Raw genomic sequence first — 24,873 nt, forward strand, 5'->3', positions numbered from 1 at the left:
ATCACTTTAAAAGACTGATATATATTAATTTAAGGTCGCCAAGGAATTCAGCTATGTAATTCCTAAATGAAAACTCAAGTCAGCAGTCAATCTTTTATGGAGTCTAATTACAACAGGAGGAAGAAAGGAATTAGAGATAGAGAGAGAGAAAAGGGAGAGAAGGGAATAGGGCTTAAATACCCCTTCTGTTTAGGCTGGGCCAAAAAGCCCAAGCCCTTAGATAGCTGGGGCAAAGAAAAGAGATCAGTCCCTATTACTCACGTGACCAAAATGGAGAAACAGTCTCCGGGGCCCCCACCTTCAGCTTCCTTCAGCGCAAGCTTCTCAGAGCACACCGCAACCACTCCCCCAAACTCCTCAACCACCTCCTCGAGTCTCCAGACCCCCCTATCCTTAAGGAAACCATCCAAGTTCCCTCCCCTCAGTCCTCCCATCTACCAATCACCTGTCCATCAATTTCCCTGTGCCAATGGAGGCTCTAGCTTAACCCAGGACCGCCCAGAGGTCTCTGGCTTTGCACATGTCTGTTGAAGGTCATATTTTCAAATAATTAAATCTTTGATCCTTTGCTACAGCTCTTTCTAAATCCTGTTAACCTGAGTAGGGTAGAGATTGGAATAATTAAATTTTGATCTATGCTGCAGCCCTTGCACAATCCTGTTAGGACTGAGTAGGGTGGAGATTGATTCCAAGTATCTCCATTGTATCAATTCTAAAATCAATCATGACTCAAAGAAATTCCTGTTCTATGCTTAAGCATAGGTCAAAGTCCTTTCCATTGTTCAGCAAAAGGTTTCTGTCCTAAAGTAATCTTAAGAAGGGAAGAGAAGGAACCTCCCATGCCAATGGGGTTCACATTCCAATAGTCAAGACCCACTATCAATAGGAAATTTTTCAAGTATGAAATTTCCCAATGGTGAAATTTCCAACATTTATAAGTCTAAGAAATTTTGAGGTTTACAATAATTAAGTGCAAAAATTATGCTTTTCTAAGAGCCTCAACTAAAGAATAGTGGAAAATGACAGCTAGCTTTCTAGAAATTGTCAAGCATGAAATCAGCATAGTTTTTTTGTATGTCTAAAAAATTGAACTACCTCAATTTTCATAAAAGGGAATTATTGATTTGCATTAGTACTATAAGGGTTAAAATAGGGAGTTTGACAAAATAAGAGAGCAGCTTTTAATACTATAACTTTTAATGAGAATATAATAGAATTGTAAAATTAATGTTATCCCTTTAAGCCAGAGAAAAGAGAACTTCTAGCAGCTTTTAACAATTAACAATTTAGTTTAATTAAAATAGAGATAGTTAAAGAATATAGTAAAGGAGGTAAAGCTAGAAAAGAGGAAAGAGATTACTAATCTTATACCTTATAAATATACCTAAAATTCCTAATACTACTTAAAATTCCCAATAACTACCACTGTCTTCTGAGGACAACTTCTTGCCTGGCAAATGTCAGGCCTATCTAACCTACACTATTTATAAATGATTCATTAACTACCCAACTCCCTAAAATAATAGACAGTGAATGGTAACACACTCCTTCAATCAATTTTCTGTTATAGCCCAAACTGTCAGTAGCCAACTGACAGCAGATCCTTTCCTAGGAGACAGACCTCCTGCTCTCTAGAGATCCCAGAGACAAAAAAAACAAACAAACCTTTAAAGGCTAAGGCCAAAAGCCCTTTCAGTAAGCTCAAGACCACCTTTATATTCCAGTAACTAAAAGCCAACCCACACTACCAGCAACCAACCCTCAATGACCAGCTCATGCCCAGCAGCCAACTTCCCTGCAACTGCCAGCCCTGTCAGCAACTGACAGCCTGCAACTGATGCTGGCTCAGCAGGGGGCTCCCTGGTTCCTACTTCCTGGTTAATCCCTACACATCTCTGGTAAGAGGACTTCCAGGTCCCACATTAAAATAAAGAAATTAAAGAATTAGTTTTTTTTTTAAAACAGTACTACTAATATTTTAATTAACTATCCCTGTTGGAATCCATTAAAAGTCCTATTTGGGCATCATGTGTGTTAAGGTGATTGGGTTTCATCTAAAGGCCATGCTAGTGGATTGCAAGGTTTGGCAAATTCTAACAGTCTGGCCAGGCAACAGATTGTATTTTTGTTCTCTATGAATTAGCCAGGAGAGTATCAGTAGGGTATCACCCGATTCGTTACAGGGTAATGAATTTTTCTGCCTTACCAGCTCAAAAAGATAATTTCTTTTGCTGAAGAATTATAATGAAGTAATTGGGGTCACTAAGTGGCATAGTGGATAGAAAGCCTAGAAAGTCAGGAAGACTCATCTTCCTGAGTACAAATCTGTTCTCAGACACTTAATAGTTGTGTGATCCTGGGTGAGTCATTTAACCCTTTGTCCCTCACTTCCTCACCTGTAAAACAAACTAGAGAAGGAGAAATAGCAAAACAGTCCAGTATCTTTTTTGTTAAGAAAACCTCAAATGCGGTCATGAAGAATTGGACCTGACTGAAACAACTGAACAATAGCAACAAAAACAATGAATCAGTTGACCAAGGAACACTTATTAAGTCTGCTCTGCCAAGACTCTGAAGATAAAAAGACAAAAAGAAAGGAACCCTTCTCTTGAAGGAGTTTATATTCAGTTTTGTCAGATACTTGATGTTAATATGCTGATTAGCGCCTGATTTGTAACATAATCTTAGAGGGTTGCTTGGAGGCACTGGGAGTTTAAGTGACTTGCTCAGGGTCACAATAGTCACTATGTAACAAGCTATCAGAAGCAGGACATATTTAAGGATTTACAAAATAATGGAAGAGGAGGCACCTAATGTGGGAGTGGGGGGAGTTGAAAAAGGTCTCATGGTAAGACATGGAATTTGAGCTGAGCTTTGAATTCTAAAAGATGAAAATTATGAAAAGTTCATGCCAGGTATTGGGAATTGGGAGAGAGAGTTCAGCATCCAGGAAGCACAATGTTCAGGCAGCCTATGTCATGGGCACAGCAGGATGAAGGGTGAGAGTTAGACCTGGAATCTATTTTTTTTTTTTTTAATTCAGTCAACTTATTTTTCATTGTTTTCTTTTTTTTAGAATTTTCAATTTAGAACATTATTCCTTGGTTACAAGAATCATATTCTTTCCCTCCCACCCCTTCCCATAGCCAATGTGCAATTTCACCGGGTTTTACATGTATCCTTGATCAGAACCTATTTTTCCATGTTGTTGATGTCTGTACTAGGATGATCTACATCCCCAGTAATATCCCCCTTTACCCATGTGATGAAGCAGTTGCTTTTCTTTGGTGTTTCTACTCTCACAATTTTTCCTCTGAATGTGGATAGTGTTCTTTTTCATAGATCCCTCCAAGTTGTTCAGGATCACTTCATTGCCACTAATGTTCCCTAGTTCTGCTCTTCTCACTATGCATCAATTCCTGGAGGTTGTTCCAGTTCACATGGAATTCCTCCAGTTTATTATTCCTTTGAGCACAATAGTATTTCATCACCAACAGATACCACAATTTGTTCAGCCATTTCCCAATCGAAGGGCATCCCTTCATTTTCCAATTTTTTGCCACCACAAAGAGCACAGCTATGAATATTCTTGTACATGTCTTTTTCCTTATTATCTGCTTGGGGTACAAACCCAGCAGTGCTATCTTTTAGCGCATTTTGGGCATAGTTCCAAAATGACCTCCAGAATGATTGGATCAGTTCTAAACTCCACCAGCAATGCATTAATATCCCAACTTTGCCACACCCCCTCCAGCATTCATTACTTTCCTTTGCTGTCTTGTTAGCCAATCTGCTAGGTGTGAGGTGATACCTCAGTTGTTTTGATTTGCATTTCTCTGAGTATAAGAGATTTAGAACATTTTTTCATGTGCTTATTAATAGTTTCAATTTCTTTATCTGAAAATTGCCTATTCATGTCCTTTGCTCATTTATCAATTGGAGAATGGCTTCATTTTTTGTACAATTGATTTAGTTCTTTATAAATTTGAGTAAGTAGACCTTTGTCAGAGGTTTTTGTTATAAAGATTATTTACCAATTTGTTGCTTCCCTTCTAATTTTGGTTGCATTGGTTTTGTTTGTACAAAACCTTTTTAATTTGATATAATCAAAGTTATTTATTTTACATTTTGTGATTTTTCTTGCCTCTTACTTGGTCTTAAAATCTTTCCTTTCCCAAAGATCTGACATGTATACTATTCTGTGTTCACCTAATTTACTTATAGTTTTCTTCTTTATATTCAAGCCATTAACCCATTCTGAGTTTATCTTGGTGTAGGGTGTGAGATGTTGATCTAAACCTAAACCTAATCTCTCCCATAGTGTCTTCCAATTTTCCCAGCACTTTTTATTGAATAATGGATTTTTGTCCCAAAAGCTAGGATCTTTGGGCTTATTATACATTGTCTTATTGAGGTCACTTACCCCAAGTCTATTCCACTGATCCTCCTTTCTGTCTGTTAGCCGGTACCATATTGTTTTGATGACCACTGCTTTATAGTATAGTTTGAGATCTGGTACTGCAAGGCCACCTTCCTTTACATTATTTTTTTCATTATTTCCCTGGATATCCTTGATCTTTTGTTCTTCCAAATGATTTTTGTTATGGTTTTTTCTAATTCAGTAAAAAAGTTTTTTGGTAGTTCAGTGGGTATGACACTAAATAAGTAAATAAGTTTGGGTAAGATTGTAATTTTTATTATGTTAGCTCATCCTACTCATGAGAAATCAATGTTTTTCTAGTTGTTTAGATCTAGTTTTAATTGTGTGGAGAGTGTTTTGTGTTTGTGTTCATATAGTTCCTGTGTTTGTCTCAGCAGATAGATTCCTAAGTATTTTATATTGTCTAGGGTGATTTTAAATGGAATTTCTCTTTCTAATTCTTGCTGTTTAGATGTGTTGGAAATATATAGAAATGCTGATGACTTATGTGGGTTTATTTTGTATCCTGCAACTTTGCTGAAGTTGTTGATTATTTCGACTAGCTTTTTAGTTGATTCTCTAGGATTCTTTAAGTAGACCATCATATCTGCAAAGAGTGATAGCTTGGTTCCCTCATTGCCTATTCTAATACCTTCAATTCTTTTCTCTTCTTTAATTGCTACTGCTAGTGTTTCTTTCCCCTCCCCTCCCGATATATGTGACATATAAATTTACCCCATTTTGTTTCTTTTTCCATTTCTCTTAGTATTAACCTCTTTTTTTAACTCTAGTTGTGTGTGTGTGTGTGTATATATATATATATATATATTTATATATATATATACACATATATATACACATATATTCATGCATACATATATCTATACATATGTCTTGGCATTTCGTCCTATACAGTTTGTCACCGTTCCCTCTAAGTATAATTCTTCTAGCCTACCCAGGTGATAACAATTTTTAAGAGCTTCCAATATCCTCTTTTCTTGTAGTGATATATGTCGTTTTAACTTATTGGGTCCCTTAAAAAAAGTTGAGTTTTTTTGTTTTGTTTTTGTTATTTCCCCCTTTCTTAATTACCTTTTGATGATTCTCTTGAGTCCTGTGCTTGGGCATCAAATTTCCTGTTCAGGTCTGGTCTTTTCTTCATGAATGCTTAGAATTCTTCTATTTTATTAAATGATCATACTTTCCCCTCTAAGAATATAGTCAGTTTTACTGGGTAGTTGATTCTTGGTTGTAGACCTAATTCCCTTGCTTTCTGGAATATCATATTCCATGCCTTTCTGTCCTTCAGTGTAGATGCAGCCAGATCCTCTGTTATCCTTACTGTAGCTCCATGGTATCTGAATGACTTCTTCTTAGCAGCTTGTAATATTTTTTCCTTGGTCTGGTAGTTCTTGAATTTGGCTATAATATTCCTGGGTGATGTGAGTTGAGGATTAAGTACAGGATTCTCTGTGGATTCTTTCGATCTCCACTTTTCCCTCTTGTTCTAGAATATCAGGGCAGTTTTCTTGGATGATTTCCTGTAGTATGATGTCTAGGCTTTTTCTTTTGTCACGGTCTTCCGGTAGACCTTAAGTTGTCTCTCCTGGAATGATTTTCTAAATCTTCTATTTTATGAATGAGGTGTTTCATATTTTCCTCAATTTTTTTTATTCTTTTTATTTTGTTTTATTGTTTCCTGCTGCTTTGTGACACTTGCTTCTAATTGTTGTATTCAATTTTTTAAAGACTGAATTTCATCCCTGGCTTTTTGGTCATCCTTTGCCTCATTTTCAAGCTGACTAATTTTGGCTTTCAAGACACTTTTTTCATTTTAGTTCAAGTGCCTCTGTTTCTAGGTGACTTATCTTGCTTTTAAGTTCTTTTCCCAGTTGTCTTCAGCCTCTCTTAATTGTGTTTTGAATTGTATTTTGAGTTCTTCCAAAGCCTGTGTCCAATTTGCTGGAGTTTCTGTGTTTTTGATTGGTGTTCCTTAATCCTCCTCTGTTACATTTGCTCTTTGTTCATTGCCTGGATAGAAGCTGTCAATTGTAATTTCTTTTCTCTTTCTTCTGTTTCCTCATAATTGCTCCTTCTTTTCCCCGTTGTCTTGTTCTCTTATTATGTGCTGGATCTGTGGGTTTGGGCCTTTCTGTCAACCCTCACCCTTGGAGCTTAATCAGCAAATCTCTCAGAGCAGTCTCTGGAGGAAGGGTGTTAGAGATTGAGCTTCCCTGCCCTCTGAAGGCTTGATAAGATTAAGCCCAGCTGAGTTGAACTTGCAGTGCTGGATGTGCTCTGAGGCCAAAACCTCGGGAAGGGGGAGGGGGGCAACATAGAGTTTCTCAACTGTGATTGGGTTGCCTTTTCTGAGGTTCTCCTCCAGCTGCCTCCCCTCCTCCTCTGTTCAGCACCCTAAGCCTGGCACAGCTTTGCCCGCAAGGTACTCCCTCTAAACTAGAGCCCTTACGTGCCAGAGATTCCAACCACTCCTGGAGGCTCAGTATCGTAGGTGGGAGATGGGTTCTGGGACCTTCCTTCTTCCTTCCCCTTAAACCCGAGTGTTCTCGAATTCAGGCTTTTGGGGAGGGGGGTAGTATACCTTTTAAGTTGAGTCCAGTAGGAGGGTTCCTTAACTGTGTCCTGTTTTTAGATTTGGTTTTCAATCCCTTAGGACCATTTGGTTTTTAATTGGTGAGGAAGGGTTTTCAGAGGTCTGAACTTTCGCTGCTTCTTCGCCGCCATCTTGACTCCCAGTAATCTAGACCTGGAATCTTACACGAGGCCACTTCCAGCATAGATGATAGCACCAAGTTTGTGATTGTGTCTGGAGAACAAAATCAAGACGATAGCAAGTACAAAAACTATCTTGTCACCAGGAGACTGAGACTAAACCATGGAATCCCTACATTGACCTGGGCCTAATCTTGGTACCACATTCACATCATCCCATGGAAGACAATTGAGTCTGACTGCAGCATAATATGCCAGTTTTGAAACTGAGGCTGGAATCATGAGTAAAACAGAAGAAATTGATAAATAAAAGCAAGACATTATGGGATAGAAAGAAGCCCAAGTTGTACACACAGAAGAAAGGAATTTCCTATTCTTTAAGTTCAAGTTGAGCTTTTAAAAAATTGAAGTGGGTTCGGGGCTGAAACATACTTGGAAGAAAGGGCAGCTAGGTAGCCCAATGGATAGAGAATCAGGCCTGGAGTTGGGGGGGGGGGTCTGGGTTCAAATATGGCCTCAGATATTTCCTAGCTATGTGACCTTGGGCAAATTATTTAACTCCAGTTGCCTAGCCCTCACTGCTCTTCTGCCTTAGAATCAATACTTAGAAGGTATGGGTTTTATTTTTTTAACTACTTGGGGAAAATGAAACATGAATTACAAAATATAATATTAATTGAAATTAGATCTATGGAAGAAATAATGAGAATTCATAAATTAGTAGGTTGTAAACCTTACTCGAGGATTAGATTCCCTGAAAATTAGATTGGACCATACAGAAAGCATTGACCAAATGTGATAAGAAATATATATAGATTTAAATCAAGAGATTAAAAGAATAAAAGAAAACATAAGGCATATAATATAAAAACCAATTTTTTTGGAAACTAATTCAAGAAGAAATTATCTAAATTATCTTACGACCGGAAATCATTTTGTAAAACAAAGCCTAGACTCCACATTTCAAGGAATTACAAATGAAAAGATTGATTAGAACCAGAGAGCAAAGTGAAAATAGAAAGGATCTATTGGCCATCTCAAAATGAAAATTTCCAGTAATGTAATTTCCAGGCTAGAGCTTCTAGCTCTGAGAAAAGTCAAATGCTGCAGAGAAGTCAAAAGAAGTGAGGATTAAGAAAAGGCCTTTGGATTTGGCCTTTGAGAGATAGTTGGTAATTCTGGAAAAAACAATTTCAGTTGGGTGATAAGGTTGGAAGCTACTAGGGTTGCAAGAAAATTGAGAAGTGAGGAGTGGAGTCAATTGGGTACTGAATAGGTTTGTCTTAGGAGAGATTTATTTTTAATTATTTTTTAAATGAACAAACTTATTTTACTTCCCCATTGGGAAAAAAAGAAATGAAAAACCAAACCTTTGTGACATATGTATGTGTAAGTACATACATACTTATATTTATATATAAAACCACAAATATATATATTTACATTATTATATAATTGTATATGTACATTATATGCTTATTATATAATTTATAAATAGATATATATGTGTTTATATATAAAATCACAAAAAAATTTCACATTGTATCCCCCCCAAATTGCCATCTGTACCCTAAAATCATTTTTCTATTTTTTCATAGTAGATAGTAAGGTTCTCAGAAAGTTAGATATATTTTAATCATTTAAAATTTTAATTGATAGCACCAGACTTTCAGGGAAGATGGTTGCCAGGTGGTAGGGAATAAGTATTTTATTTATATAATTAAATACCAACCATGGCAGTGTTCTTAAGCACATTACAGATATTATCTCATTTGATTTTCCCGACAACCTTGTAAACTATGTGATGTTATTACCTCCATTTTATAGTTGAGGAAACTGAGGCAGACAGAGGTCAGAAGACTTGCCCAGGCTCACATAGCTAGTAAGTATCTGAAACTGGATTTGAACTCGTCTTCCTAATTCCATCCTCAGCTCTTTATTCAATGCACTACTTAGCTCCCTGTAGGTAAAACCACTCAGTTCCTAAATATTCCACCAGAACTTGAGTTCACACTAGACTAATCAGTGATAAAAAGAGAAAATTCAGTCAGAGAATATAATAAGTGAGTTCTTCCACCTCAGAACTGTTAAAAAAAAAGAGTGCAAAATCATAACCAGCCCAAGGTAACCTGCCAGCATGGCCAGAGACCAGCTGGAGGTATATATAACCTGTAAGACTTTGTGCCTTAAAGCAGCAAGAGCAGAAGGATCCTTCAAGAAAATCTAAGGGTGATCAGAAAGCCTCAGAGTGGGAACCTCAGAAATGTTTGGGAGTCACAGCAGGAAATGATGAACACTGCACAGACCCAAGGTCAGAATAGACCAGGCCCAAGAGACTCTAAAATCCCTCAATCCCAAGATGGCAGAGAGGCTTTTGCAGATCTCATGCTTTGAACTAGAAAGATCTAGGAGCCTAACACTAGAATGGATATGTCAGTGTAGGAACTTAGGTCACACATTAGAGAGAGGCACTAAACATAGTCTGAATTCTCCACTCTAAAAAGTGCAGCAAAGGATGAAATCTGGCTCTGGCACAGAAGCCCAAATGTAGGAACTAAAGCTTGAAGATGAACAAATCAAAGAGAGCAGCGACTAGCATAAAAAAATTACTACAGATATAAAGGTGTCCCAAAAGAAAAAATAATTGTAAAGGAAAAAAATGACTTTCTATAAGGACTACATAAATTCTTCAAATAAATGAAGTAAGAAATGAAAATTCTTGAGGAAAAAATTGGGGAATAGGTCACAAGAGGAAATAGTAAACTATTCAAGTAGCAAAATTCCCTATAAACTAGAAAGATCAAAGGCAAATCAATGATTCCATATGGAAGCAAGAAAATTAGAACAAGATCAAAACACTGAACATCTTATAAGACCTGATAACAAAAATAGCTGGCTTGGAAAACAGGTCATGGTGATATAAATGGGGTTGGGGTGGGAGAAGAGTCCTAGACATTATTTCCAGAAAACAAATGGAAATAGCCTAGATCTATTAGAATCAGAGGGAAGAGTAAAATTAGAAAGTTGATTAGCATTTATTAGACCCCTGCTATTCACCAAAACACTGTATGAACCCAGGTGGACTGATGTCAAAAAGAAATTCCTGTTCTCAAGGAGCTCCCAGTCTAATACAAATCATTGTTGCAAACAAGGCATGTACAGGATAAATTGTAGATCACAGAGGAAAGGCACAAATATTAAGAACAATTAGTGGGGCAGCTAGGTGGCTCAGTGGATTGAGAAGTCGGCCCAGAGATTGGAGGTCCTGGGTTCAAATGTGGCCGTAGACACTTCCTAGTTGTGTGACTCTAGGCAAGTCACTTAATCCTCATTGCCTAGCCCTTGCTATTTATTCTTTTGTCTTGTAACCAACAGACAGTATTGATTCTAAGACTATAGGTAAGGATTAAAAAAAAAAGAAAGATAGATTAGAAGGAATTCTTAAAGAAGGTGGAATTTTATCTGGGATTTGAAAAAAGATAAGAGATAGAGATGGAAAGGGAGAGAATTTCAGTCATGGGGGACAGTCAGTGAAAATGCCTGGAGATAGAGTGTCTTATTTGAAAAACTGAGCAAGCAGGCTATTGATACTGTATCATAGAATATATGAAGGAGAGGATTAGGGTACATGGTGTAAGAAGATTGGAAAGGGACAGGTAATAAAGGGCTTTAAACTTCAACCAGAAGGTTTACATTTAATTCTTGATATAATAGGGAGTCATGGGAATTTATTCAATTGGGGAGAAGGGGCCTTAGTTTTAGGATGATCAGCTGATTGGAGTAAGGAAAGGCTTTGAAGCAAGGCTTTTGCAATATTTTTGTTGTGACTTGATAAGCTCTGCACCAGAGTGGTGATAGTATCAGAAAGAAATGAATTTATTTTAAGAGATGTTGATATGACTGCAACAGATCTAGGAGACTTGGGGATGAGAAAGTAAGGAGTTAAACTAGGCTGGTGGTGATGGTACTCTAAACAGTAATAAGAAAATTAGGAAAGAATTTACTGATTGCTTCCTGAAAGAAACCACAAAAGTGAAAGTCCCAGTAATGCCACAGCCAAAATCTAGAGCTCCCACATCAAGGAAAAAGATACTGCAAGCATTCAGAACATCACAAGAGACCTAACAGTTTCAGTCATAAATAAGAGATCTTGGAATACAGCATTCCAAAAAGCAAAATAAGACATAATTTTACACCCAAGAAGAATTTACTTTGCAAAGTGTAGTATCATCCTATAGGTGAAAATAGACTTTTAATAATACTGAGCACTTTCGAGCATTTTTTTAAACCCTTACAGTCTTGGAATCCATATTGTGTATTGGTTCCAAGGCAGAAGAATGGTAAGGGCTAAGCAATGGGGGTCAGGTGACTTGCCCAGGGTCACACAGCTGGGAAGTGTCTGAGGCCAAATTTGAACCTAGGACCTCCCGTCTCTAGGCCTGGTTCTCAATCCACTGAGCCACCCAGCTGCCCACACTTTCAAGCATTTCTAATGAAAAGCCAGTTGAGTAGGAAATTTGAAATATTAACAGAAGAGGCAAGAGAAACCTAGAAAGGTAGATTTATTTTTATCAGATAGATATAACCATAAGATAATGTTTAACCTAGTAGAATATGCTAATATTTTAATTAAGATTAAAGAAACAAGTGATTGTTGTCTTCAAAGGGTAATAAGGGAATTAAATAAGAAAAATAGAAGTCCTGTGGATTGATTTCCCTCTCTTTAAACTCATTGTGCCTATGCCTCTTGCATTTTTTGTTGATATCTTTTCTATCTATTTTACCTTTATTCCAATTATCTGCCCCTAATCCCCTTTTCCCCAATGCCCTTTTATTTGCTTTTTCTCCAAGGGGACTTAGTTATTCAAGGAGTAAACAAACATTTATTTAGGGCCTGGCCAGGTTCTCTGCTGGGTGTTGGAAATATATATTCAAAGAGGCCAAATGGTCCTCTGGACAACTTAATGAGTAGGCTTTTTGATCCTAGGATCTTGATCACAGAATTTAGAGCTGCAAAGTACTTTGTGAGTCATATTGTCTGTTCACTCAAGAGAAAATTGAGGCCTAGAAAGCATAAGCGTCTTTTCCAAGGTATCATAGATAATAACAGAACTGGATATTAATATTTTCTTTTTGATATGAAGTCGGTGGATTTTATGTCCTTGTTCACTTGGAAGCATAAACCTGGCTTGTAGCCACTTGAGGACAAACTAATCCTTGCCTTCTTTGTACCATTTTGTAGATAAAGCCTCTTTATACTGGTCAGTTCACTTCACTAGTAACAATTATACAATTTCACTTTATAACTTTGTAACTTATTAACTATTTCACTAGTATAGTAGCTGTGTCAATGAGAAATATTGCTAAGGCAGATAATAGAATAAAACCCCTTTCAGTACTCTTACTATCTGTGAAAGTAAGTAATAAAATCATAATATTTTAGTTTTGGAACTAGAAGGAACATTAGAGGCCATCTAACCCCCTTTATTTTACAGATAAGGAAGCAGAAGCAGATAGATTAAGTGGCTTGCTCTGGGTTACACAGCTAGTTTCTGAAATAAGATTTAAACTCCTGTTCCCATTTTCATCACTGTTCACTGTCACCCTTGATTTCCTTATGTAAGACAAAGCAAGTAGACAGAGCATCTACTTTATTTCTAGCTCTTTACTACAAAAAAATGTTGCTTTATGCATTTTGACAATTATCTCTTTTTATCATTAATCATCCTTATTCAATTAACTTTTTGAGAGCATCATTGTTGAAGGATAGATGTAACTTTTATTGTATTGTCATCCAGGACTTGGAAATCTTTTTCTATATCAAGTTGTTATGGGGGTATTTGAGCTAAATAACTTAGAAACCTATAAATTAATTATTGTAATGTCAATCCCCTACCCCTCATGCTAAAAAAATAAAAGCTAATCAGTTGTTATAATGAGCTATACATTTTTCTTGTAGAGTTAATATTTCTAGGTACACTGATTTAAGCTTTAATTTTACCTTTTTATTTGTAGCAAAGCCATTTACCCAACTGGTGAAGGAAATGCAGCTTCATCGAGATGACTTTGAAATAATTAAAGTAATTGGAAGAGGTGCATTTGGTGAGGTAAGGTAAAATTTCATTTAAAAATTAAAGCCTAGTATATTTAAAATTAAATATCTCCATTTGGGATTTTTTCCTTGGGGAGGGAATCGATTCATTACACTAATTAGACCTTTAATAGCATTGTTGTCTTTACAAAGGTACTAATGTCCAGAAACAATTAGGTTATTGTTAGGTTTTTGGTTGGGGATGGCTAAAAGATAAGAGTTGAGACAAGAAAAAGAATAATGCTATATTTACATGATGACAAGGGAATATATGAAGATAAAATTATCTATGAGAGTTTTGTATGATGAAATAGTACCAGCAAGTTTGATATTTCCTTTCTTAGATACAGTCAAGGCTTAACTGTAATCATTAAAGAAAATGTGTACACCAAATGAAGCCAACTTTCTCAAATACCAGAAAGCATAAAGGATAACCGTTTCTCAGATCTTTAAGTAAGAATTATTTTGTACTAAATTAGATTAAGTGCTTAACTTTTTATCTCTTTCATTCTGAAATTATTAAGCAATAAAACATTTAGCTGTATTCCTACATATTTTCATTTCAATTTAAATTGTACCCGTATGTGTAATGATAGCTAGTAAGGAAGCAGAATATGTATCAAATGAATATATTTGGTAGAATGCCAACTTCTTGAGGGTTGGTATTGGCTATTTTTGTCTTCAGTTCCTAGCATAATGGCTTGAATATCATAAGCACTTAAATGCTTGTTAAATTGAATTACAGAGAAGTTATGATTAAGGATCACAGTAGTTGGAAAACATCTTAGCACTCATCTTGTTAAAGATCCTCAAAAGTTCTGTAACCTAGAAACTTTCATATAAGAAATTATGCTTTTATGTTTTTATGCTTTAGCCATAGTGTAACTAAGGTTCATTTCTGTAAGATAAAGCAGGAACACTGCTCAAGGTGAAAAAACCAACAAGAACCACTAATTAAATAATATTGGAGAACTCTGTACTTAGAAATTTCTCACTTCCCCTCCAACCAACTACACATACCTGGAGTAATAGTAATTCAGTAGTAATTCAGCCTGAAACCCCTACCCCACCAGTTGATAGTGACTGATTTCCCACATGTCCAAAGAAAAGGAAGAGCATTTGGAGTTGGTGGAGGGAGGTAGAAGACAAAGGTAAAGCCAGAGAGGGGAAAAGTGTTTTAATGCATGAAGAGAAGAAACTGATAAGGCATACAAAACTAGTCTCTCCTCCCGTCCTCTAGCCCCAAATTTATTCTTAACAGAGACCAAAGCCGTGTCTTCACAACTTCCAAAATAAGGAGGATGAGGAGTATATAGTCTATATTAGTGAATCTATGGCATGCATACCAGAGAGGGGGTACTGTTAGATTAAAAATAGTTTTGAGTGTTAAATAGTTGTAGATAAGAGAGTGGGAGCCATAAACTGTGATAATTAAAATGTTTGGGAGAAAGGAAATATATATAAAATGACCTCTGAAATATGTTTTCTACTGTGTCTTGGTTTTATATAAATATAAGATGGTCGCCAGGGAATATATTCCCAATTTATGAATATGCCCAAGCCAACTGGGTTTTATAGAGAAATTTAATTTATAATACACTGATTAATCAATAGAAAAAAGAGAAAGTAAGAAAGGAATAAGAATGAATAAATCAGTCAGTTGGTTTTATCACTCACCCAAGATCTCTCTAGGTAAGGCTTCTCATGCCAACCTCAGGTTCCACCTTCAAGAGAGCCTCCTTTCAAGAAATGTTTCCAGAGAATTCTTCTCCTTCAGAGCCAGCCTTCTCTCCTGGTCCTCCCACAGAGCAACCTCCTCAGTCCTCCTTCAGAGCCACCTCTCAGAGCAAAAAACTCCCTCTCTCCTCAGACCCCGCTATCTTTAAGGAAACCATCAAAGTTCCCTCCCCTCAGTTCTCACATCTACCAATCACTGTCAATGTCTCTCCTGTGCCAATGGTGGCTCTAGTTTAACCCAGGACCGCCCAAAGGTCTGTGGCTTTGCACATGTCTGTTGTAGGTCATATTCTCAAATAATTAAATCTTGATCTATGCTGCAGCCCTTCCTAAATCCTGTTAGACTGAGTAGGGTGGAGATTGTAAGTTCGAAGACCTGGTTCTGTCATTCCAAGTATCTCTATTGTATCAATTCTAAAATCAATCATGACTCAAAGAACTTCCTGTTCTATGCTTATGCATAGGTCAAAGCCCTTTCCATTGTTTAGCAAAAGGTTTCTGTCCTAAAGTAGTCTTAAGTAGGGAGAAGAAGGACCCTCCCATGCCAAGGGTTTTCACATTCCAATAGAATTCTTACTATCAGTAAGAAATTTTTTCCAAGTATGAAATTTCCCAATGGTGAAATTTCCAACATTCATAAGTCTAAGAAATTTTAAGGTTTACAGTACTCAGAGCTCTCTCTTTGGGCATACATGTCATTGCCATAGCACAGAGCTTGCCAGAATTCATTACAATAAAGCCAGAGGGACTTGGGGCGAGGCTGCTTCCCTCCCATTCTCCACAGGCACCTGAGGACATTTCTCATATCACCCACTCTTCTAAAAGGTTTATCATCACTGGCCTAGAAGGTCTTTATAGGAATTCACCAAAGAGTAAGGAGGTAAGCCATAAACAAACAGTTGGTAAAACAAGAGTCCAAAAGACCAAATAGCCAAGACAAAACACTCAAATAAAACCTTAACTTACAAGCAGGTAAACTTAAAGTTTCATGAAAACATAAGGGAGGGGGCAGCTGGGTAGCTCAGTGGATTGAGAGCCAGGCCCAGAGATGGGAGGTCCTAGGTTCAAGTCTGGCCTCAGACACTTCCCAGCTGTGTGACTCTGGGCTAGTCACTTGACCCCCATTGCCTAGTCCTTAACCACTCTTCTGTCTTAAAACCAATACCCAGTATTGATTCTAAGGTAGAAGATAAGGGTTTCAAAACAAAACAAAACAAGAAACATAAGGGAAAAGGAGTAAAATGTAAAGAAAAACCAGAACACTATATTATACTGAACAAGTAGTATTCTTTAAAGGAAAATGATCCAAAATTTTCTGGGGGAAAAAAATGATTTCTATAAATACTTAGAGATCATTAAGCAATAGTAAGAAATTAAAGATTAGTTCAAACGAAAGATAAATAGCTCTGAGAGAGAATAAAAGATTTGTCACACAAAAATACATAAGTGGAAAAATAATTGGCATAAGAGAAGCAAAAAATAGCAACTTTAAAAGGACACGGGAATTCTGTACAAAACATGACAAAATGAAGAGATAATATAAGTATTATAAATCTATTAAAATGTGACAAATTGAAAACCTGATGGAAAAAAATACATGAAAACTATGCAGAACTTTTTTTTTTTTAAACCCATACCTTCCATCTTAAAAACAGTATTGTATATTGGTTCTAAGGCAAAAGAGCAGTAAGGGCTAGGCAATGGGTTAAGTGACTTGCCCAGGGTCACATAGGTAGGAAGTTTCTGAGGTCAGATTTGAAGCTTTTATTAAGTTCTTACTGTGTTCGAGATGCCATGCTAAGTGCTAGGAGTGCAAAGGCTTACAAGGAAAAAAGAGGTCTTTCCCTTTAGGGAGTTTAGTTTCCATTGGGAAGATGCTGTGTATATGCTAGGAAGAAAATAAAAAGTAATGTAAAGTAGTTTTAAGAATGAGAGTGCTTATAACTGAGGAGATCAAGGAAAGTATCCTGTAGAAATTGTTCCAGCCTGAGCTAGACTTTGAAGAAGAATGTTTAGAATTTTATTTTTATTTTTTAATTGAAAACATTTAATTAATTTAGAATATTTTTCCATAGTTACTGATCCATGTTCTTCCCCTCCCCTCCCCTGTAGCTGACGTACAATTCCACTGGGTTTTACATGTATCATTGATCAAGTTCTATTTCTCTATTATTGATAATTGTATCAGGGTGATCATTTATACTTTAGAGTCTATACCCCCAATGTTTAGAAATTTAAAAGGTAGAGCTATAGAGGATGCATATTCTAGATATCAAGATATCTATTGTGAAAAGGCATGGAAAGGGTAGATATGTCATGTTCTCATAAAATTAGATTCAAACATTTATGAAGTACTTACTATGTGTCGGACACTTCAAAAACTGCCCTCATGAGGGACACAGAATAAAGAGGGTACTTGTTGAGGGTATATGAACTGGATAAAAAACTTATACTAAGAGCAAAGGAGAGGGAAGATCCACATACTTTAGCTGATTAGGAAAGAAAAGGATGATAGTAAAATCTGTACACATTAAGAGAAATTACAACTTTTTAAGTATAGTCAGTTAACTTGGAATCAGACAAGTGTAAAGCAGAGAAGATTAAAACCTGTAAAAATAGACAAGCATCAGCACTGGTACAAAGGACTGGTCCAACCACATCATCCTCATACTCAATAAACTGTAGTGGCTCTGTCACCTTCAGGCTCAAATCCAAAATCCTCTGGTGTTCAGAGCTCTTCATAACCTAACATCCCTCACTCCTCTTCTCCAGTCTTCATACGTAGTACTATTTGATCCGGTGATATAGATCTCCTTGCTATGTCCCATGAATAAGCTACTTCCTCTCTCAGCTCTAGACATTTTTTCTGGTTGTCCCATATATTTGGAATGCTCTCCCTGGTCATATCTGCTTCCTGGATGCTCTGGATTTATTTTAAGTCTCAGCTAAAATCCCATCTTCTATAGAAAGCCTTTCCCAATCCCTCTTAATTCTAGTGCCTTCCTTCCTTTGATTATTTCCTATTTACCTTGCGTGCAGCTAATTTGTACTGCTTTGTTTTCTTATTGTCTCCCCATTAGATTGTGAGCTCCTTGAATGCTGGAATTGTCTTTTGCCCCTTTTATATCCCCAGAGCTTAGCAATAGTACCTGACACATATTTAGTACTTAATAAATGCTCATTGACTGAGTCTAAGCAAACCTAACATTATGGGAATTGTAGGGATCAAGTGCTGACTTAAAAAGAGGAGGGATGTGAAAATCAAGGGAAATCAAGTGAAAGTAGGAAAACAGAAGCCTAACAGTCATAATCTTAAATGTAAGTGGATTAAACAGTTCCAGGAAAACAAAAGAGAGGCTGAATGAATAAGAAAATAAAACCAACGGTTTGCTGCATACACAGTCAATATTAGAGGCCAACAAACTTAGAGCTAAAGAATTTGATGATATCTTCTGAACTAGAATATTAAATATACATATTTCTCATTACCACATGCTACTTTCCAAAAATTTCATGTGCATGGGTTCAGAGAAACCACAAATAAATGTGAAAAAGCAAAAATACTAAAAATTCTTTAATGTTAATAATACAAAAGTAGTACCAGAGGTAGAACTAAATGGACACTTAATAAAGACTTCATGAATAATGAATCAACAAATCACAAAGAAAAAAACCATGTAAGAGAGAAAAGCAGTGAGACAACGTAATAAAATTTCTGGGATACAACTAAGCTGTCTTCAGAGGAAGAATACTATCTCTTGAAACCTAATATTCATAAAATAAAGAGCATTAATAGTAGATGCAGCTTTTACTTATTTACTTATTCATTCATTCATTTATTTATTTATTTTAAACTGATATCTTCTGCCTTAGAATCAATGCTATAGTGTGGTAAGAGCTAGGCAATGGGGGTTATAAAGGACTTGCCCAGGGTCACACAGCTAGCTCATATTTGAACCTAGGACCTTCCATATCTAGGCCTGGCTCTCACTTCACTGAACCAACTAGCTGCCCCTGGATGCAGCTTTTAAAAATAAAAAAAAATCAAATCCAAAATAAACACAAATGGGAAAATCTTAAAAATCAGCAATAGAAAATAAAAGAGGGAGAAAACTACAGAAATGGTATTTCTAAAAACTTGTTTTTAAAAATATTTAATCTTTAGCTAATCTGATCTTTCTCTTCCCACCAGAAATAAAGAAAATGAAATTAAGTACAAAAAAATGCAAATCTCCACAGAAAAATTTACTAAAACATAGTAACCATTGAAATTTAAAAGAAATGAAGGATTGGGGGCAGCTGGGTTGCTCAGTGGATTGAGAACTAGGCCTAGAGACAAGAGGTCCTAGGTTCAAATCTGGCCTCAGACACTTCCTAGCTGTGTGACCCTGGGCAAGTCACTTAATCCCCATTGCCTAGCCCTTACCACTCTTCTGCCTTGGAGCCAATACACAGTATTGACTCCAAGACAGAAGGTAAGGGTTTAAAAAAAAAAAGAAATGAAGGATTACCCACAAAGAATATAAAATACCCAAATTAATAGATTATGAATATAGTTCTTAACCTGATTTTAGAAGAAGAAATTAAATATGCCATAAAGGAACTAACAGAGATAAAACTTCTCATTTTGGTGGAATTACAGATGAACTCAGTCAAATATTTCCAGAGTAATATCTGCTAATTAGGTATTCTCAAATTGAGAACAAAAACAGAATTAATTTCTGGGATAATATTGCTCTAATATATAAATCAGAGAGAAAGAAAACAAAGAAATTGAATTTTAGATCATTATAATTAATGATGAATGCAAATATTTTAAATAAAATTCTAGGAAAAAAAGATTATAGCATATCCAAAAAATCAAAAAATGTTTCACTATGAATAAATTGGATTACTATTAGGGATGCAACAGTGATTCAACATTAGGAAGCCATGTAAGATAAAATATATCATATTAAAAACAAAACTACTCTACATCACAAGATTATATAAATAGATGCAGAGAAAGCCTTTGAAAATCACATGTATGATTAAAAACCTGCATTTTATGCAAACAGTCTCAAAATTATAGATATAAAAGGGCCAGTTTGGTGATAATAGTAAGCATATCACTAAAAGCTAGCATTATTAGCTAAAGAGAAAACTAGAATCTTTTTCAGTATATTTAGAAATAAAATAGTTCTTGACATAGTTGTAGAAATGTTAGAAAGACCAGGAAAGCAAAAGAAATAAATTAATGGCCCTAATTGGTATAGAAGAGATAATATTATCCCTATTTGTAGACAGTGTGATGTTCTACTTATCAGATCTCAGAGAATAAGCAAAGAAACTAATCCACAAAAATAGTCGCATTTCCATATAGCAATTTTTAAGAATCCAAGAGCAAAATCGGGAAATCCCATTCAAAGTCCATAAATATTTGAGTCACTCTCACAAGAAACTCAATACTTTATTATATAAATGTTATAAAACACTCTTTAAAGAAAATAAAGAATGACAAATATTATAAATAGTCATTTCTTGTGGGTAAACCTCATTGGTGTAATCAGTATGATACTACCTAAACTTAGAGATTTAGTTATACCCAGTTGAATAAAAAGTCCAGAATACCAAGGAAAATTGTAGAAAAGTATCAATGAAGGGGTAATAATATTTCTAGACCTCATTATATTATAAAGTAGCAATTGTGGGAACTCTTTTATACTAGTTTTAAAAATGGAAAATATAAGAAATGATGAGCAGGTTGGGAGAACCTTGGAAAGACCTACATGAAATTATGAAGACCTAAATGAGTAGAACCTAGAGAACATTATATTATAGTTACAGAATTAATATTTGAAGAATAATTCATAAATATCCACCTCCAGTGAAAGAACTGGTAAATAGAAACATGAAAGACATAATTTATATATACTTTTTTTGTTATGTTTGGTGATGCCTTCTCTAGTACAGGGAAGTAACGGTGGGGCAAGGTACTTGGGATTTTATTGTAACCAACAAACATTAATTTTTTTAATTGCCATAAAAATGTAAAATAGATCAGGTGGAGAATACTTGATAAGCACAATTCAGATGGAAACACAATCTAAAGGTTTGTTAAACTTAGAAGAGCTACTTATTGAAAAAGAACTATTAGGAAAATTATATCATAATACAATAAACTAACGGTGAATAGGATTTTTTTTTTTAAGCTAAAATTAAAGGTCACAACATTTGGAAAACATAGAAGAAAGTAAAAATGAGGTGGCACTTTTACAACCAAAGCTGAGCAGAAAATTCTTAGAGGAATAGAGGAAAACAGAATTGATCATGAAATTGTAAAGCTTTTACATAAACAAAATCAATGCAGGTAGAATAAGAAAGAATATTCTTAATTGGAGAAAATCTTTTATTAAGTATTTCTGATATGGTCCTCATATCCAGTATCTATAGAGTATTATTTAAATCTAAAAGCCATTTCCTTGAGTATACACACACATATCAAAATGTTAGGAATATAATCTGGAAAAAAATGTCAAATTATTAATCATATGAAAGATTGCTTCAAATCACTAACTGATTAAAAAACAAATTAGGATAATTCAGAATTTTCTCTTGAAGGAAAATTTCTCTTGAAATTTTCTATTGAAGGAAAAAACATTAATACTAATACTGTATTCCATATTCAGGTACCAGTCTGCCAAAGAAAATTTTACTCACCATTAATCTATATTCAAACAACTTCTAGTTTGGAGAGAGAGAGATGTCCAAATTGATTTTCCCATGCCCTCTAACATGAGACTCTAGTCCTTGCAATTTTAGATAGCATTCATCAGAATCTCGGGGTTGGGGAGAATTACATTGTAATAATACAGTTCTGGGTAGAATAATCTCCCTGAGTAATCAATGAGATCCCTCCCCTCGATCCATATTGACAATTTAATTTTAGTAGAAGGTGGTGAGAATATTGAGTGAAAAGGAGGTACTTCCTTTGGGACTTTAGTCCAATCTCCCTTTTTGAGCTTAAGAGGGGAAGAAGATTGCCTTTAGATTAATGTTCTGTTCATTTCTGGAGTAGAGAGATGATCTGATCTTCTTTGGACTTAAAACCATTGCTTCTTCTATTACTGGCTCATTTTGAAACTTCCCTTTATGCTTGGGGCCTCTTTCATACCTTCCCTTTATGCCTTATGGCCTTCTCACCTTGGCACTACGCCCTTCCTACTTCTTCCCATTGGTGAGTTCCTCCTGGAACTTCCAATTTGTTGAGAGACTATTCAACCCCCACTTTCAGTGTGTTGTTTTTCCCCATTAGAATGGCCTAATGTCTGACTCTATTGTAACTCAAATGCTGGTTTCCTTCCTCCTGGTCTAGACTAGAGATATTTTGTTAAATTTCTGAATTTAATCAGTTCATCTTACATATTTTTTGTCCTTCCTTATCCCCCAGCTTTCCTAGAGGGGTTTTCAAAGGATTTTGGAAAGGACTTTTTAGAGAAAAAATATTATTTCTTAGTATTTTCAGTTTTACCAAAGAAGTTTTAAATGTTCCTTCACACTCAGCAGATTGGTAAAGATGACCAAAATATGGGCTATTACTGGAGTGGCTACAGGAGTACAGGTACTCTACTTAATACACTGCTGGTAGGGCTGTATATTCATCCAACAAATCTGGGAAGCAATTTGGAGTTATGCCAAGAAAAAAATTTTTTTAATTCTTAAAAATGACTAAAACATCCATAAGCTTGACCTTTAGATTTTTTTCTGTTTGGCATGCACTTAAAGGAAATTAAAGTCAGAAAGAAAGATCCCATATATACCAGAATAATTATAGCATTTGATATTGAAGATTTAATAAATAAACATGTGCCTATCAATTGGGTAATGACCTTTTTTTTTTGAGATAGTCTTCCAATTACATATAATAACAATTTTCAGCATACATTTTCCAAAATCATAAGATATAAATTATCTCCCTCCCTTCTTTCCCTCAAGATGGTAAGCAGTTTGATCTGAGTTATACGTGTATTGTCATGCAAAACTTTCTTCTATATTGATTGTATACTCATACAAAACCAAAACCCTAAAATAAAAACACAAATAAACTAGTGAAAAATAGTATGCTTTGTTCTGAATTCTGACTCCTTCAGAATTGTCTTGGATCATTACATTGCTGAGATTATCTGTATTTCATGATTAGTGTACAATATTGGTGTTACTTTTTTTTTTAAATATATTTTATTTGATCATTTCCAAGCATTATTCGTTAAAGACATAGATCATTTTCTTTTCCTCCCCCCCACCCCCAATAGCCGACGCGTAAGTCCACTGGGCATTAGATGTTTTCTTGATTTGAACCCATTGCTTTGTTGATAGTATTTGCATTAGAGTGTTCATTTAGAGTCTGTCCTCTGTCATGTCCCCTTAACCTCTGTATTCAGGCAGTTGCTTTTTCTCGGTGTTTCCACTCCCATAGTTTATCCTTTGCTTATGAATGGTGTTTTTTTCTCCTGGATCCCTGCAAGTTGTTCAGGGACATTACACTGCCACTAATGGAGAAGTCCATTACGTTCGATTATACCACAGTGTATTAGTCTCTGTGTACAATGTTCTCCTGGTTCTGCTCCTCTCGCTCTGCATCACTTCCTGGAGGTTGTTCCAGTCTCCATGGAACTTCTCCACTTTATTATTCCTTTTAGCACAATAGTACTCCATCACCAACATATACCACAGTTTGTTCAGCCATTCCCCAATTGATGGGCATCCCCTCGTTTTCCAGTTTTGGGCCACCACAAAGAGCGCAGCTATGAATATTTTTGTACAAGTCTTTGTGTCCATTATCTCTTTGGGGTACAGACCCAGCAGTGCTATGGTTGGGTCAAAGGGTAGATATTCTTTTGTCGCCCTTTGGGCATAGTTCCAAATTGCCCTCCAGAATGGTTGGATCAGTTCACAGCTCCACCAGCAATGAATTAATGTCCCTACTTTGCCACATCCCCCCCCCCCCAGCATTCATTACTTTCCTTTGCTGTTATGTTAGCCAATCTGCTAGGTGTGAGGTGATACCTCAGAGTTGTTTTGATTTGCATCTCTCTGATTATAAGAGATTTAGAACACTTCTTCATGTGCTTGTTAATAGTTTTGATTTCTTTATCTGAGAACTGCCTATCCATTTCCCTTGCCCATTTATCAATTGGAGAATGGCTTGATTTTTTGTACAATTGATTTAGTTCTTTATAAATTTGAGTAATTAAACCTTTGTCAGAGGTTTTTATGAAGATTTTTTCCCAATTTGATGTTTCCCTTCTGATTTTAGTTATATTGGTTTTGTTTGTACAAAAGCTTTTTAGTTTGATGTAGTCAAAATTATTTATTTTACATTTTGTGATTCTTTCTATATCTTGCTTGGTTTTAAAGCCTTTCCCCTCCCAAAGGTCTGACATGTATACTATTCTGTGTTTACCCAATTTACTTATGGTTTCCTTCTTTATGTTTAAGTCACTCACCCATTTTGAATTTATCTTGGTGTAGGGTGTGAGGTGTTGATCTATTCCTAGTCTCTCCCACACTGTCTTCCAATTTTCCCAGCAGTTTTTATCGAATAGTGGATTTTTGTCCCAAAAGCTGGGATCTTTGGGTTTATCGTATACTGTCTTGCTGAGGTCGCTTTCCCCCAGTCTATTCCACTGATCTTCCTTTCTGTTTCTTAGCCAGTACCAAATTGTTTTGATGACTGCTGCTTTGTAATATAGTTTTAGGTCAGGGACTGCAAGGCCCCCATCATATGTGTTTTTTTTCATTATTTCCCTGGATATCCTTGATCTTTTGTTCTTCCAAATGAACTTTGTTATGGTTTTTTCTAAATCAGTGAAGAAGTATTTTGGTAGTTCAATGGGTATGGCACTAAATAGAT

The 24,873-nt window shown here is 35.8% G+C and overlaps 1 protein-coding gene across 1 annotated transcript in view; it reads left to right on the forward strand.

Annotated features, from left to right (window-relative positions):
• CDC42BPB (CDC42 binding protein kinase beta) overlaps positions 1–24,873 on the forward strand; it is a 183,430-nt gene that overhangs the window by 34,984 nt on the left and 123,573 nt on the right. Inside the window, exon 2 of the mRNA XM_001366950.5 lies at positions 13,169–13,260. Within this exon, the coding sequence (XP_001366987.1) occupies positions 13,169–13,260 (92 nt within the window). The remainder of the gene's footprint in view (positions 1–13,168; positions 13,261–24,873) is intronic.

The sequence above is a fragment of the Monodelphis domestica genome, chromosome 1 (genome assembly GCF_027887165.1).
Source record: "Monodelphis domestica isolate mMonDom1 chromosome 1, mMonDom1.pri, whole genome shotgun sequence".
Taxonomy (NCBI): domain Eukaryota; kingdom Metazoa; phylum Chordata; class Mammalia; order Didelphimorphia; family Didelphidae; genus Monodelphis; species Monodelphis domestica.